Raw genomic sequence first — 17,908 nt, 5'->3', positions numbered from 1 at the left:
AGTTAATCTCCTTATAAATGTGTGTTTTTTTTTAATGTTTATTTTCGGTTTATTGACTTATGCTTACAACGTGTACAACTATAAATAAACAAAAAAATAGATTTCGTGTGAGTTATATGTGATACATAAATAGTCCATAAATTGGATACTCAAGCACATTTCATATATAGAGTTTTTGATTTAAATACCCAGCAAAAAAATTTGGAAGTTCTTCGAACGCCACAATTTTAAAAGCACTTCCAGAAGATGTACTCCCAATGATGTTCTTTATTTTAACTACACAGGAAGTTCTTTTCATTCAATTTTTTATAACATGTTTTTTTTTTCATTTTTTTAATGGGTAATTTAACTTTTTTTGTTTCAATTTGGTTAAAAACAGTTTAAGAATTCCAATCTTCCAATAATCCCCATATACATATATGCCACACACTTCAAATTTGTACCCAGGAAAAAATTATCCTAACGTAAGGCGCCCTAAATTTTAGGACAAAAAATTGTGTTTTAAAAATGTTCTCTTAAATTATGGACAATCATCAGTAAATTGCATCTTGTTTTTTTTTATAAAATGAAAGACATTTTTGATTTGTCTTAAAATAAACAAGTATATACGGCCGTAAGTTCGGCCAGGCCGAATCTTATGTACCCTCCACCATGGATTGCGTAGGAACTTCTACTAAAGGCTGTCATCCACAATCGAATTACTTGGGTTGCGATAACACTTGCCGATGGCAAGGTATCGTAAAACTTTTTAACACTGTCTTCTAAATTGTAAGTTAGCCCATACGGGGTATATATTATACAAAAAAAGGCCGATTAAATACGTATATAATCTAGTTTGACAAAATTTTCTATAGAAATAAAATTTTGACAAAATTTTCTATAGAAATGAAACCTTGACAAAGTTTTCTATAGAAATAAAATTTTGACAAAATTTTCTATAGAAATAAAAATTTGACAAAATTTTCTATAGAAATAAAAACTTGACAAAATTTTCTATAGAAATAAAATGTTGACAAAATTTTCTATGGAAGTAAAATGTTGACAAAATTTTCTATAGCAATACAATTTTGACAAAAATTTCTATAGAAATAAAATGTTGACAAAATGTTGTATAGAAATGAAATTTTGATAAAATTTTGTATAGAAATAAAATGTTGACAAAATTTTCTACAGAAATAAATTTTTTACAAAATTTTCTATAGAAATAAAATTTTGACAAACATTTCTATAGAAATAAACTTTTGACAAAACTTTCTATAGAAATGAAATTTTAACAAAACTTTCTATAGTAATAAAATTTGACAAAATTTTCTATGGAAATAAAGTTTTCGTAGATTACAAAATTTTCTATAGAAATAAAATTTTGACAAAATTTTCTATGGAAATAAAATTTTGACAAACATTTGTATAGAAATAAACTTTTGACAAAACTTTCTATAGAAATGAAAAATTTGACAACATTTTCTATGGAAATAAAGTTTTGGTAGATTATTTTTGGCGATATGGACCAATTTTTGTGTAATAAGTCATCGGCTATATATAACTAAAGACCGATATGGACCAATTTTTACATGGCTGTTAGAGGCCATATATTGACAAAATGTACCAAATTTCAACCGTATCGGATGACTTTTGCTCCTCCAAGAGGTTCCGGACGTCAAATCTGGGGACGGTTTATATGGGAACTATATATAATTATGGACCGATATGGACCAATTTTTGCATGGTTGTTAGAGACTAGAGGTGTGCACGTGAGTAATATTGTGCTCACGCTCACGCACACTCACGACGGAGTAATCTTATTCACGCACACTCACGCACGATATTTTTTGGTAGGACTCACGGTCACGCACGCTCACGAAAAGAAAATTTATACTCACGCACGAAAATCTTTTAAATGTCATGATTCACGAAATATATCGTGACTCACGAAAAATGTCGTGACTCACGAAAAACTTCGTGACTAACGAAAAACTTCGTGACTAACGAATAATTTTGTGAGTGATTTACCTATAGAACCTGACTGAAAACATGAGTATGGTTAAAATCGAGTGCGTTATAAAACTCTTACCACGTAGGATGTTACAAAATTATAAATGAATTCAACTCGTAAGCATTTTATATTCGTAAGCGGGATTATTTTCGTGAGCGTGTTTTTCCGAAATTCGTTACTCACGCACACTCACGAAGATATTATTTTCGTGACTCACGCTCACGCACGACATTTGGTTGGTTAATCACGCTCACGCACACTCACGCCGTTGCCGTCAGCGTGACTCACGACTCACGCGTGAGTCACGAAAATGTTCGTGAGTCACGACACTTTCGTGTCACGTGCACACCTCTATTAGAGACCATATACTAACACCATGTACCAAATTTCAACTGGATCGGATGAATTTTGCTCTTCCAAGAGGCTCCGGAGGTCAAATCTGGGGATCGGTTTATATGGGGGCTATATATAATTATGGACCGATATGGACCAATTTTTGCATGGTTATTAGAGGCCGTAAACTAACATCAGGTACCAAATTTCAACCGGATCGGATGAATTTTGCCCCTCCAAGAGGCTCCGGAGGTCAAATCTGGGGATCGGTTTATATGGGGGCTATATATAATTATGGACTGATATGGACCAATTTTTGCATGGTTGTTAAAAACCGTATACTAACACCACGTACTAAATTTCAACCGGATCGGATGAATTTTGCTCCTCCAAGAGGCTCCGGTGGTCAAATCTGGGGATCGGTTTATATGGGAGCTATATATAATTATGGACCGATATGGACCAATTTTTGCATGGTAGTTAGAGGCCGTATACTAACATCAGGTACCAAATTTCAACCGGATCGGATGAATTTTGCCCCTCCAAAAGTCTCCGGAGGTCAAATCTGGGGATCGGTTTATATGGGGGCTATATATAATTATGGACCGATATGGACCAATTTTTGCATGGTAGTTAGAGGCCGTATACTAACATCAGGTACCAAATTTCAACCGGATCGGATGAATTTTGCCCCTCCAAAAGTCTCCGGAGGTCAAATCTGGGGATCGGTTTATATGGGGGCTATATATAATTATGGACCGATATGGACCAATTTTTGCATGGTTGTTAGAGACCGTATACTAAGACCACGTACCAAATTTCAACCGGATCGGATGAATTTTGCTGCTCCGGGAGGCTCCCCAAGCCAAATTTGGGGATCGGTTTATATGGGGGCTATACGTAAACGTGGTCCGATATGGCCCATTTTCAATACCATCCGACCTACATCAATAACAACTATTTGTGCCAAGTTTCAAGTCGATAGCTTGTTTCGTTCGGAAGTTAGCGTGATTTCCACAGACGGACGGACAGCCGGACAGACGGACAGACGGACAGACGGACAGACGGACGGACGGACGGACATGCTTAGATCGACTCAGAATTTCACCACGACCCAGAATATATATACTTTATGGGGTCTTAGAGCAATATTTCGATGTGTTACAAACGGAATGACAAAGTTAATATACCCCCATCCTATGGTGGAGGGTATAAAAACAAAAAAGAGGCTGATTTATTATGAGGATCCTTGAGTTAAATTTGTATACCATAAACCTTGATCTGCAAAAAATATGCCTACCAGAAATAATTATGTTAAACTCAATAAAATATATTCCGATGGACTCAAATCAAAATTTTATTTGTGTAAAAAATGTTGTCTAAATTGTATATCTATAGAAAATTTTGTCAAAATTTTATTTGTATTATTGATTTATTATGAGGATCCTTGAGTTAAATTTTTATACCCTAAACATTGATCTGCAAAAAATATGCCTACCAGAAATAATTATGTTAAACTCAATAAAATATATTCCGATGGACTCAAATCACCTGAGTCGATCTAGCTTTGATGTTCGTCCGTCCCTCTGTCCATGTTTTTGTTATTCGAAAGATAAACTCGGATCAAATTTGGATATAGCCCCCACAAATGTATCCCTGTTCCCTACAAATGGGGTGATATTGCGGTTATTTACAAATTTGATACAGTTTCAACTTTTTGAATATTTCAAAAATTTTAATTTTTTAGAAAACTCTTCATTTTGTTTTTTTTTTTTTTTTTTAAATTTTAAAAGGTTGAATTTTTCCAAATTTAGATAAATATTTTTTTTTCGAATTATAATAAATACAATAAGTCGACTTTCAGCATTTGCTATTATTGTCACCTACACTTTTATCTTCGTGATTTTCATTTTTTCCCCTATTTTCACATCAGAACAATTTCATCATATTCCCATTTTTTAAAGGCGTGAAAATTAATGAAACTTTTTTAAATGGAAATTACAAAAAAAAACCAAGTATATACGGCCGTAAGTTCGGCCAGGCCGAATCTTATGTACCCTCCACCATAGATTGCGTAAAAACTTCTACGAAAGACTGTCATCCACAATCGAATTAATTGGTTGTGGTATCTTAAAACTTCTTAACATCGTTTACTAAATTGCAAGTTAGTCCATACGTGGTATATATTAGACAAAAAAGGTATGTATAGGTAAGTCTACAAATAATTACGAATCGATATGGACTTTTGCCCGGTACGTAGAGAGCCAGAATTGAAATATGGGGGTCGCTTATATGTGGGCTATATACAATTATGAACTTGATATGGACCAATTTTTGTGTGATTGAGGATCTATTTATCTGAGGGCTATATATAACTATAGCCCGATATGGACCTAGTTCGGCATGGTTATTCCCGGCCATATACTAGCACATGTACCAAATTTTAACTGACTCGGATGAAATTTGCTCCTCCAAGTGGCTCCAAAACCAAATCTCGGAATCGGTTTATATGGGGGCTATATATGATTATGGACTGATATGGACCACTTTTAGCATGGTTGTTAAATATCATATACTAACATTACGTACCAAATTTCAACCGAATCGGATGAATTTTGCTCTTCCAAGGGGCTCCGGAGGTCAAATCTGGGGATCGGTTTATTGAAAAAAAAATCGAAAAATTGAATTTTGATTCCTTATTTAAAGGGGGATCTATTGTAACATTCCTTGTTTCTGAAAAGTTATCAAAAAATCGAAAGTCGCGAAATCAAAACGCGATGTTCATTGTAGTTTTTTTTTTCAATTTCCATATAAGAAGAGTTCTTCACATCCCCCTTTAGAATTCAAATCGAGCGTGAAAAAAATATACCAAAGCCCAATTTGAATTGAAAGAAGGAATGTGATGAGTCTTGTGTAAATGGATATTAAAAAAAATAAAGTTACGGTTATGTATAGCAAAAGTGGAAAGTCGCCTTTTTCAAATTGTTAAAAACTTGGAAATCGGTTTTTATAATTTAGGAAATTTCGGAAAGTGAAAAAATTGACTTTTTTTAGTATTTTGGAAAAAAAATAGAAATAGCCAATATTTTGATTCCTTATTGAAATTTTAAAGAAGTCGTAAATGCGGACGTTTAACAAATTTTGTAAAAATTCAAAAATTCGTAAATAAAAAAGTCAAAAAAGTTAATTTAAAAAAAATCGAAAATTCGCAATTTTGATTTCCCAATCAAAAAGTCTAATATTTCATCCGATCCGGCTGAAATTTGGTACATTGTGTTGGTATATAGTCTCTAACAACCATGCAAAAATTGGTCCACATTGGTTCGTAATTATATATAGCCCCCATATAACCCGAACCCCAGATTTGGCTTGCGGAGCATCTAAGAGAAGCAAATTTCTCCGATTCGGATAAAATTTGGTACGTGGTGTTAGTATATGGTCTCTAACAACCATGACAGAATTGGTCCATATCGGTCCATAATTATATATAGCCCTTATATAAACCGATCCCCAGATTTGAACTCCGGAGCCTCTTGGAAGAGCAAAATTCATCTGATCTTCGTGATATTTGGTATATGGTCTCTAATAACTATGGAAAAATTGGTCCACATCGATCCATAATTATATATAGCCCCCATATAAACCAATCCCCAGATTTGGCTTGCGGACCCTCAAAGAGAAGCCAATTTCATCCGATCCGGTTGAAATTTGAAACGTGGTGTTAGTATATGGCCGCTAACAACCATACCAATATTGGTCCATATCGGCCTATAGTTAGATTAGGTTAAAGTGACAGCCCGATTAAGTTTCAGACCCACTTAGACTATTCAGTCCATTGTTATATATAGCCGATCAGCAATCGTACAAAAATTGGTCCATATCGGTTCATAATCATGGTTGCCCCTCGAGCACAAATAATCTACCAAAATTTTATTTCTATAGAAAATTTTGTTAAAATTTTATTTCTATAGCAAATTTTGTTAAAATTTCATTTCTATAGAAAATTTTGTCAAAATTTTATTTCTATCGAAAATTTTATAAAAATTGTATTTCTATCGAAAATTTTATAAAAATTTTATTTCTATAAAAAATTTTGTCAACATTTTATTTCTGTAGAAAATTTTGTTAAAATGTTGTCAAAATTGTATTTCTATAGAAAATTTTGTTAAAATTTTATTTCTATAGATTTTTTTTTTTAATTTCATTTCTATAGAAAATTTTGTCAAAATTTTATTTCTACAGTAAATTTTGTCAAAATTTTATTTCTATTGAAAATTTTATAAAAATTTTATTTCTACAAAAATTTTTGTCAACATTTTATTTCTGTAGAAATTTTTTTTTTTTAATTTTTTCTATAGAAAATTTAGCCAAAATTTTATTTCTATAGAAAATTTTGTCAAAATTTTATTTCTATGGAAATTTTTGTCAAACTGAATTATATACGTATTCAAGCGGCCTTTTTTTTTGATTTAATATATACCACGTATGGACTTACTTACAATTTAGAAGACGGTGTTAGGACGTTTTAAGATACCTTGCCATCGGCAAGCGTTACCGCAACCCAAGTAATTCGATTGTGGATGGCAGTGTTTAGAAGAAGTTTCTACAGAATCCATGGTGGAGGGTACATAAGCTTTGGCCTAGCCGAACTTACGGCTGTATATACTTGTTTTTTTTTTGCACAATTTCCACATAAGAAGAGTTTCTTCACATCCCCCTCTTGAATTCAAATCGGGTGTGAACAAAATATAAAGTCCAATTTGAACTGAAAGAAGGAATATGATGAAGCCCTGTGGAAATGGACATTGAAAAAATTAAAGTTACGGCTACGTATAGGAAAAGTGGAAAGTCGCCTTTTTCAAATTGTTAAAAACTTGAAAATCGGCTTTTATAAATTTAGTATATGCCGGCAAGTGAAACATTTATTCTTTTTTTTAGTATTTTGGAAAAAAAGTCGAATTGTCGAATTTTTGAGTCCTTATTGAAATTTTAAAAAAGTCGTCAATACGGAAGTTTAAAAATTTTGTGAAAAAATCAAAAATTCCTAAATCAAAAAGTCAAAATTTTTAAATTTGAAAAAAATCGAAAATCGGAATTTGGGTTCCCAATCAAAAAGTCTAAAGTCGCGAAATCAAAATTCGATTTTTGAATAATCGTAACTATCCCAAAATTTCTTTTGATTATGGTCTCTCTTTTAATTGCAATTATATTTTAAAAAATTTCTTTAATATTGTGTAAATTGCGTGCGCTAAAATTAAAGCTGCATAATGTTTCATATTATGTCAATATTTTTCTAAAGTTCATTTTTTTAATGTAATTTTAATTATTATCTAATCGATTAATTAAAGTTCAATTTGATACAAAAATTATAGGTCCTTTCATTGTTCTAAAAAATGTCATACTTTTAATTATTTCCCTCATTTGTTTTTTTTGTTCTTTTCAAATAAATCATTTATTCACTAATAATAAAAACCCAATTTATATAAATTTCCTTTTCAAATGGCAAAGATCAAATCAATAATTGAACAATTATTTAGTTTCAATTAAAATTGTCCCTAGCACTACATATCATCATCATTTGTTATAGCATTGACCTTTTGGTATGTCATAGGAAATATTTACATTTAATTTATAAATTATTCCATTTATTTATATAGCTTTATATAAATGATATCTCAGAATTGGTGTAAAAATATGACAATATTAAATATGCAAATGCTAACTAAATAATAATATTGCCATTGATACTTATTGCAATAATATCAGTTGTGTAAATATAAATCAACAATAATTGTATAAATTAATAATAATAAATAAATACATTTGTGGAAATGCATAAAATGATAATTACATTTGTAGGCATTTATCTTAACGTAAAAAGAAAATTTTTGATTGCTTATTTGTAGGCGTGATAAGAGACATCTTTCTAAGAGAAACCCGAAATGCCCCTGGAAGTATGCAATAATTTGAGAGTTTTTACAATTTTAATCTCTTAAAGAGATTATTTGCCTAATTGATACGATTTAATTTAAAATTTATTAAATAATTATGATAACTAGCTTTCTATAATCTATTCACATAATTTCCATTGGAATACTAGGGATTTGACAATTCCAAAAAAAAAAAAATGGCTACTCCACTTATTAAGAGTTTTGTATTGGTAGTGTGGCTTTAATTTTGTTCGTTTTTGGTTTAGCTAAATAGAAATTGTGGTGCTTTTTGTAATAGTATAATGTGGTAATTTTTATTATTTTATATATTATTTAAACAAATAAATCAAAAAAAATAATATAAAATAAACAAAAAACAAAAGATGAAAATTAAACCAAATTTCTCCCCGAAATTTTTAATATCATCCAATTAAATATTGTTACAAAGCAGATAATTGTCTACTGCGTATTTTGTGTGGACAAATTTGTCCGTCCATTTTGCGAACATTTAGATCTCATCAGCTACAATTAATTATAATTGCTACTATATTGCCAAACAATATTGAGTAATTAATATAAACTGGCTAACTAAACTAATTGATGCTATTGTCATTATTTCTATAATAGCTATAATGAATAATTTCAATAGGAATAGTGTTGTCTATTTACAAATGAATAGAGATAATTTAAAATCAATAATCGATGATGTCTATTCACAATCGCTGTATTAAAAATAAATTAAAATGTTGCAAATACAAATAAGTATAATAAAACAATGATTTTAGCCGGGAGAAAAACTGAAACTGCAAAAGCCAAATGTGTGTATCAATAAAGAGACTCTTAAAGTCAAAACCCAAAGAGACTCTTAAAGTCAAAACTGAGGATCGGTTTATATGGGTTCTCCAGCATTTAAATGTGCATAAATCTTCTGTTTTTCATTGCTCGTTATCGTGATAGAGGTCACCTCACGAAATTTTCAGAAATCAAATCTGGGGATCAGTTTATATGGGGGCTATATATAATTATGAACCGATATGGAGTAGATTACATAGTTGTTAAAGGACATATAAAAACATCATGTAGCAAATGTCAATTAGATCGAATGAAATTTTCTGCTCCAAATGGCTCCGCAAGGCAAATCTGGGAGTCGGTTTATAAGGGGTCCGATATGACCAACTTGCAATATATAAGTTAGTCCGGAAAGGGCCAAGGCTAGTTACTAGATTAGGTTTCCTCCAATGAGAAACCGAAAACTGTGGGAATTTCAGCAGGACTTTTCAGCACTCTTCCATCAAGAATTGCCTTAAAAGGAAGTCCGCCCTTCATTTCTAACAGACAATGGCCACCAAAATATTCAGATCTCAATCCGTTCGACAGACGGACCGACGACCTACAATACCGTCCGATCAATATCCGCAACAACCACTTGTGCATAGTTTCGAGCTGTTATTTTGTTCGGAGTGTGATTTCAAACGACGGACGGACAGAAGGACGGATAATACTACATTTATACAGTTACAAGCAGATCAAAATTCTTATACCTGGACCACATAGTTTAATTTAGAATATGAAAAATTTTGTAATTTTTAACTTCAAGTCATTGGCATATTTAGCTTGGGTTTAAGTTCATACAAAACAAACTCGTAAGGAATTTCATGGAGATAGGAAAATAAAATTTAGGGCATTTATCGTGCGAAAAAAATAGACGGGCGGATAGACTGCACTAGATCGATTGGGAAGTTAATTCCAAGTGGATTGCATTCAAGGTTAACATAATATGTAGAATTCTACCAAAAATGGTAGATTTTTTTATTGTTTGGTAGATTGGTAGAATTCTTGATGATTTAATAGATTTTGCAAAATATTCTTTTCCCGCTAAGAGGTAATTTAAAAGAAATAAAATTTTTACAATAAAATTTTGTCAAAATTTTATTTTCATTGAAAATTTTATCAAAATTTTATTTCTATGGAAAATTTTGTCAACAGTTTCTTTTTATAGAAAATTTTGTCAACATTTTATATTTATAGAAAATTTTGTCCAAAATCTATTTCTATAGAAAATTTTGTCAAAATTCTATTGCTATAGAAATTTTTGTCAAAATTTTATTTTTATTGAAAATTTTGTAAATATTTTATTTCTATAGAAAATTTTATTTATATAGAAAATTTTGTCTAAATTTTATTTCTATAGAAAATTTTCTCAAAATTTTATTTCTATAGAAAATTTTGTCTAAATTTCATTTCTATAGAAAATTTTGTCTAAATTTTATTTCTATAGAAAATTTTGTCTAAATTTTAGTTCTATAGAAAATGTTCTCTAAATTTTATTTCTATTGAAAATTATCTCAAAATTTTATTTCTGTGGAAAAATTTGTCAAAATTTTATTTCTATAGACAATTTTGTCAAAATTTTATTTCCATAGAAAAATTTTGTCAAAATTTTATTTCTATAGAAAATTTTGTCTAAATTTTATTTCTATAGGAAATTTTGTCAAAATTTTATTTCTATAGAAATTTTGTCAAAATTTTATTCTGTAGAAAATTTTGTCAAAATTTTATTTCTATAGAACATTTTGTCAAAATTTTATTTCTATAGAAAATTTTGTTAAAACTTTATTTCTATATAGAATTTTGTCAAAATTGTTTTCTTATAGAAAATTTTGTCAAAATTTTATTTCCACAGAAAATTTTTTAAAATTTTATTTCTATAGTAAATTTTGTCAAAATTTTATTTCTGTAGAAAAATTTGTCAAAATTTTTATTTCTATAGAAAATTTTGTCAAAATTTTATTTTCATAGAAAAATTTTTTAAAATTTCATTTTCATAGAAAAATTTTTTAGAATTTAATTTCTATAGAAAAACTTTTCAAAATTTCATTTCCATTGAAATTTTTTTTATTTCCATTTCCATTGAAATTTTGAAAAAGTTTTCTATGGAAATAAAATTTTGACAAAATTTTCTATAGAAATAAAATTTTGACAAAATTTTCTACAGAAATAAAATTTTGACAAAATTTTCTATAGAAATAAAATTTTGACAAAATTTTCTATAGAAATAAAATTTTAACAAAATTTTCTACAGAATAAAATTTTGACAAAATTTCTATAAAAATAAAATTTTGACAAAATTTCCTATAGAAATAATATTTAGACAAAATTTTCTATAGAAATAAAATTTTGACAAAATTTTCTATGGAAATAAAATTTAGACAAAGTTTTCTATAGAAATAAAATCTTGACAAAATGTTTTATAGAAATAAAATTTTGACAAAATTTGCTATAGAAATAAAATTTAGACAACATTTTCTATAGAAATAAAATTTAGACAAAATTTCGCATAGAAATAAAATTTTGACAAAATTTCGCATAGAAATAAAATTTTGACAAAATTTTGTACCGAAATAAAATGTTGATAAAATTTTGTACAGAAATTTTGTCAAAATTTTCTATAGAAATAAAAATTTGGACTAAATTTCCTATAGAAATAAAATTTTAACAAAATTTTCTATAGGAATAAAATTTTGACAAAATTTTCTATAGAGATTTTGACAAAATTTTCTTTAGAAATAAAATTTTGTATAGAAATAAAATTTGGATAAAATTTCCTACAGAAATAAAATTTTGACAAAATTTTCAATAGAAATAAAATTTAGACAAAATTTTCTATAGAAATAAAATTTTGACAAAATTTTCTATAGGAATAATATTTTGACAAAATTTTTCTATGAAAATAAAATTTTGACAAAATTTTCTCTTTGAATAAAATTTTGACAAAACTTTATATAGAAATAGAATTTTGACGAAATTTTCCATAGAAATAAAATTTTGACAAAATTTTCTATGGAAATAAAATTTTCTATAGAAAAAAAATTTAGACAAAATTTTCTATGGAAATAAAATTTTCTATAGAAATAAAATTTTGACAAAATTTTCTATGGAAATAAAATTTTCTATAGAAAAAAAATTTAGACAAAATTTTCTATGGAAATAAAATTTCCAATAGAGATAAAATTTTGACAAAATTGTGTACCGAAATAAAATGTTGATAAAATTTTGTACCGAAATTAAGTGTTGACAAAATTTTGTACAGAAATAAAATTTTGACAAAATTTTCTATAGAAATAACATTTTGTATTGAAATATAATTTTGGCAAAATGTTCTATAGAAATAACACTTTGACAAAATTTGCTATAGAAATAAAATTTTGAGAAATTTTGTATAGAAATAAAATTTAGACAAAATTTTGTACCGATATAAAATTTTGACAAAATGTTCTATAGAAATAAATTTTTGAGAAAATTTTCTATAGAAATAAAATTTAGACAAAATTTTGTATAGAAATAAAATTTGGCCAAAATTTCCTATAGAAATAAAATTTTGACAAAATTTTCTATAGAAATAAAATTTTGACAAAATTTCCTATAGAAATAAAATTTTGACAAAATTTTCTATAGAAACAAAATTTTGCAAAATTTCCTATAGAAATAAAATTTTGACAAAATTTCCTATAGAAATAAAATTTTGACGAAATTTTATATGGAAAAAATTTGACAAACATTTTCTATAGAAATAAAATTTTGACAAAATTTTCTATAGGAATAAAATTTTGACAAAATTTTCTGTAGGAATAAAATTTTGACAAAATTTTTCTATGGAAATAAAATTTTGACAAAATTTTCAATAGAAATGAAATTTGGAAAAAAATTTCTATAGAAATAAAATGTTGACAAAAATTTCAATAAAAATACAATTTTGATAAAATTTTCTATAGAAATAAAATTTGGACAAAATTTCCTATAGAAATAAAGTTTTGACGAAATTTTGTATGAAAAAAAAATTGACTAACATTTTCTATAGAAAGAAAACAACCAGTAGTACAAAGTTTCACGTTAATAGATTATTTTGTTCGGAAGTTAGCGTGATTTCAACATATGGACGATCGGAATAACGGATAAGGCTGTATTAACACATTTGCAGCCTTATTATAGATTTTGCACTCAGGCCACATAGTTTAATTGAGAGTATCAAAACTTCAAATTCAACTAATCGAGATATTTACTTTGAGCTAAAGTTCACACAAAATAAAATCTTCCTAACGAATTTCATGGAGATCGAGAAAAAATTTTATGGCATTTGTTGTACAAACAACAAATAGATAGACGGACGGGCAGCCTAGAGTAGACCCATTAAGAAAGTGATTCCGAGTGGATCAGTATGTTTCGAAGGTCGAATCTATGACCACTATTCTTGGTAAGTTAATTTTTATTATATGGTCAGACCATATCAGTGCAAGATATAAATTAGGATCTCTACACCTAGAGAAGGAATATGATTACCTTAAACCTGATGGTTGGGAAACATATAATATGTTTGTTGCAAACTTATTAATTTCTCGAGTATTATGTATCTGATTTCTACAAGCATTTATATGCTGAGAGAAAAAATAAAATTTATGCGACAAAAAAGTTGCATGTTTTGCATTTAAAAATAATATTTTGCTCTTGAAACATATTTGAGGTGATCATATTCCTTCTCTGTGAATTGATATCATAACTTATGCCTTGCTCCCATATGTTCTGACCATATACTGAAAATTTCTGTACTAGAAGTAATGAACATAGATCGGTTCTTTGATATCCTGATCCATTTGCAACCAACTTCTCAATCGGTCTACTGTAAGCTATCCGTCCGTCTTCCTATTTTTTTTTTTGCGCGATAAATGTTGTCAATTTTTGTAAAGATTATAATAATTTTTGATATTTTAAATTCGCGATAAATGTTGTAAATTTTTTAAAATATTATAATAATTTTTGACATTCTAAATTCAACTATGAGAGTTGGGTGTAAAAATTGTGATCTGCTTGAAAATATATCAATGTAGCATTATCCGTTCTTCTGACCGTATATGTGTTGAAATCTCTCAAAGTTTTGAAGTAACTTTGCACAAGTGGTTGTTACTGATGTATGTTGGACGAGATTGCAAATTGTCCATATTGAATCACTTTTATATATAAACCGATCCACTTGGATTCAACTTCTCAATCGGTCTAGTGTAGGACGTTCATCCGTCTGTCGAATTTTGTCGCAAATAACTTTTGATCTGCTTTAAAATGTGTCAATATAGCATTGACCGTTCGTCCTGTGTTTGAAATCTAAAATCCAGATTTTAGAATATTTAGAGGAGATTTTTATTACGCCCTAAAGAATCAAAAATCTCTTAAAAATATACCACGTAAATGTTGACTTGTTGGAACAATATAATTTAAGTAGTTTTTTTTTTCAAATCCGCCCTAAAGAAGCAAAAATCTCTTAAAAATATACCACGTATATGTTACTTTAAATGTTGACTTGTTGGAACAATACAATTTAAGTAGTTTATTTTTTTTAATCCGCCTTGAATTATCTACGTATTAATTTAATTGTGGCTTCAGATATTCATAATTGTTATTGTTCCAAATTTTTATATTGGAATATAGGCGATTATGTATTACCACCATTTTATGTCGACAGAAAAAAAAATCGTTCACTTAGGTATAGATATTCACATGATCTGTCCTTATGAGTTGCTTTATTCAAGAAATTTTGTTATATGCAATGCTTGGTGGAGTGTATTGAAAATTCGGTATGACTTTAAATTTGGTCGTACTTTTTTGTTTTTAAGAGCTTGACTTATGACGTTCATTTATACGAATTTTAATCGATTGCAAAATTTTCAAATGCTGGAAATCGATTTTTATTTATATATATCTATTTTCATTATTTGTTATTGATGGTCTCCGTTCATAAAAATATTCTAGAAATTTCACATTTTCCACTAATCAAATATTTATTTTATTTTTTTGGAAATTTAAAATTTCTTTGAAATTTTTTTTTTTCACTGCAAAGAACTTTCCAAAAATGTCCTCTATACTTTGGGCCCTTCAGTTGACATTTTTATTTTTTTTCTTTTCTTTTCACTAAATTGAGTTTTTTTTGTCTTATTTATTGATTTTTATTATTTTAATTTTTTCGTTATTGAAACTTACAGCCATTTTTTGTGTTTGTGAGTGTGCGTGTGTGTGTTTACAAAAGGATCTAGATAGAAATTTGGAATAAGCCTTCACTAGGTTTATTTGTCTTTAACGATCGAAATGAAATTTTCGACTGACGCAAATACGCGTTTAGATTTTCCATTTTTCCTACGATAACAAAAAGCAAACAAATTTGCTTTGAAAAAAGTAAAAGAAACAAAAAAAAAAATAACAAAATCAACCACAAATTTTAGAGGAGCGCATAAAATCAAACCTCCATACACACGGCTAATATTAGGCTATAAGATTTTATATATTTTGTGTGATTTTTCGGGAAAATACACAACAACAATATAAAAGCACTAGACAAAAAAATATATATATTCGAATACCCGAAAGTGGGATAGCCAAACAAAATGACGTCAAGTTAAAAAAAATCAAAAAACATCAACCCCACGCCCGTCCAATACTCAAGGCAATCTAATGTGTAGGCGTTTTTGCAAATCCATTTCCCTCTCTTAAAAAAAAAAAAAACAGAAACAGAAACAGAAACAAAATTTTCCGAAATTATTTTGTTTATATTTAATGTAAATATATTTTCTTGAATAATTGTTGCAGTGCCAAACCAAAGGCATGGAGGGAAGTGTAAAGTTTTACCGATAGAATATTCTATCATACAGCAGAAATATGCTTCTTCTCCATGGTAGAGCCCATAAAAATTCTTTAGCAAAATACCAATGAAAAAAATCTAAAATCCAAACAAATTTCAAGTTCAGGTCCAATGTTTGTTTTTTTGCTTTAAAATTTCAATAATTTAGCCATCATACATTTTTCACCTTAATTTTTTGAATTTTTTTTCTTCTCGTTTCATTCATTGATAGTAAGATATTTGGTAGGAGTGAAGCGTCTAAATCATTCGCAGCAAGTTGAAGGCTGTTTAATGGCACTGATCATTTTGCTGCCATAGCCCGTCATTGATGATGATCTTGAGTTTTGTGGCGCGTGGGTGACATCCATCCACCCCATCCAGTGATTTTTGTGCTGGCTGTCTGCTGTCACAAAATTTTTTGTGGTGATTCCTCACAGGAGAAGAAACAAACAAAAAGCCAAGAAATAGTTTCACAAATATGTTTTTACTTAAAATTGTATTTCTTAATTCTTATTTTCCTCCACTAAATACAATGTAAATTTTTATTTTTGCTTCTATTTGTATTTCTGCTTTGTCATTGCGTAATTTTCCGCTTTTTTCATTCCTTTTCATAAACTAAATTGATGTCATTTTTAATTTTGGAAAGAGACACATATTGAATATAGTTTGCATATATAATCACTATATATCTATATGAATTTATATGTTTTCATTCATATGTTTCTATTTTTTAATTTCCATGGTTGATGAACAAGTTGCAGATCCAAAATAAATAAAATATAAATCAAATTAAAAAGCACATGTGGAACTATTAACATCATACGAATAGACCATGATTTCACGATACATAGGAAAAGAAAGTAGCAATGGTTGTTAATCCTCTAATGCCCAATCCCGGGCTTCATTTTTTAAGGAAGCTTTTAGTTAAACGCACTTTAAGACAACAACAAGTATATACGGCCGTAATTTCGGCCAGGCCGAATCTTATGTACCCTCCACCATGGGTTGCGTGGAAACTTCTACGAAAGACTGTCATCCACAAAATTCAACTCACTCCGATGAAATTTGCTCCTCCAAGAGGCTCCAAAACCAAATCTCGGGATCGGTTTATATGGGGGCTATAAATGATTATGGACTGATATGGACCACTTTTGGCATGGTTGTTAAATATCATATACTACCACCACGTACCAAATTTCAACCAGATCGGATGAATTTTGCTTCTCCAAAAGGCACCGGAGATCAAATCTGGCGATCGGTTTATATGGGAGCTATATATAATTATGGACTTATACACCCTCAACAAAATCGCTTCTCTAACATATGTTCCAAACATATTTTGCAAGAAGCACATATATTATTGGACACTGCCGAAACATTAATATGTTTGTTTTATGTGAACATATATGTTTGAAAGCATTTTGAGCCCAAAAATATTATATGCTTCGAAGAATTTTCCCCAAAGATTGTGCTCATTCCCTCACATAATTTTCACTTCCACCAATTTTTTTAGTTCTTGGCACATTTTTTTGTAATACAAATAATGTTGAAGAAATTATTTAATTTTATAAATTTTTTAATTTTTTTTTTTTTAATTTGTAAGACAACATACTATCCACTGGGCTACGTAGCTGTTATAGTCACCGGTAGACAATTATCGTTATACGTTACATTTATATAGCATAGTTTGCAGCGCCCACGAGTCCATGCAAACATAACATTATTTAACTGAAACATACATTTGTTGGCCACGTGGAGCAGTGTTTAGCGTGTCTGCCTTGCATGCAAAGGGTCGTGGGTTCAATCTCTGCTCCGACCGAACCAATTTTTTTAATTTACACATTTATTTTATACTATATTAAATTTGTATAATGAAACTTCGAAATGTGGGTTATTAAAGATTTACAGCCAGAAACAGTGCTTTATATGAACGAAATGGACTGATATTATTATATCAGTCCATTATTTTTTTATTGCAAAAATTATTTTTTT

The 17,908-nt window shown here is 28.9% G+C and overlaps 1 protein-coding gene across 1 annotated transcript in view; it reads right to left on the bottom strand.

Annotated features, from left to right (window-relative positions):
- Positions 1–15,422, bottom strand: part of LOC142220911 (myophilin) — a 36,942-nt gene extending 21,520 nt beyond the window's left edge. The window contains exon 1 of the mRNA XM_075290324.1: positions 15,283–15,422. Coding sequence (XP_075146439.1) covers positions 15,283–15,288 — 6 coding nt within the window. The 5' untranslated portion in view covers positions 15,289–15,422. The remainder of the gene's footprint in view (positions 1–15,282) is intronic.
- Between the last annotated feature and the right edge of the window lie 2,486 nt (positions 15,423–17,908).

This window comes from Haematobia irritans, chromosome 1 (genome assembly GCF_050003625.1).
Source record: "Haematobia irritans isolate KBUSLIRL chromosome 1, ASM5000362v1, whole genome shotgun sequence".
In the NCBI taxonomy this organism is placed as follows: Eukaryota; Metazoa; Arthropoda; class Insecta; order Diptera; family Muscidae; genus Haematobia; species Haematobia irritans.
Note: the sequence above shows the minus strand (reverse complement) of the source record. Positions and strands in the feature narration are given on the sequence as shown.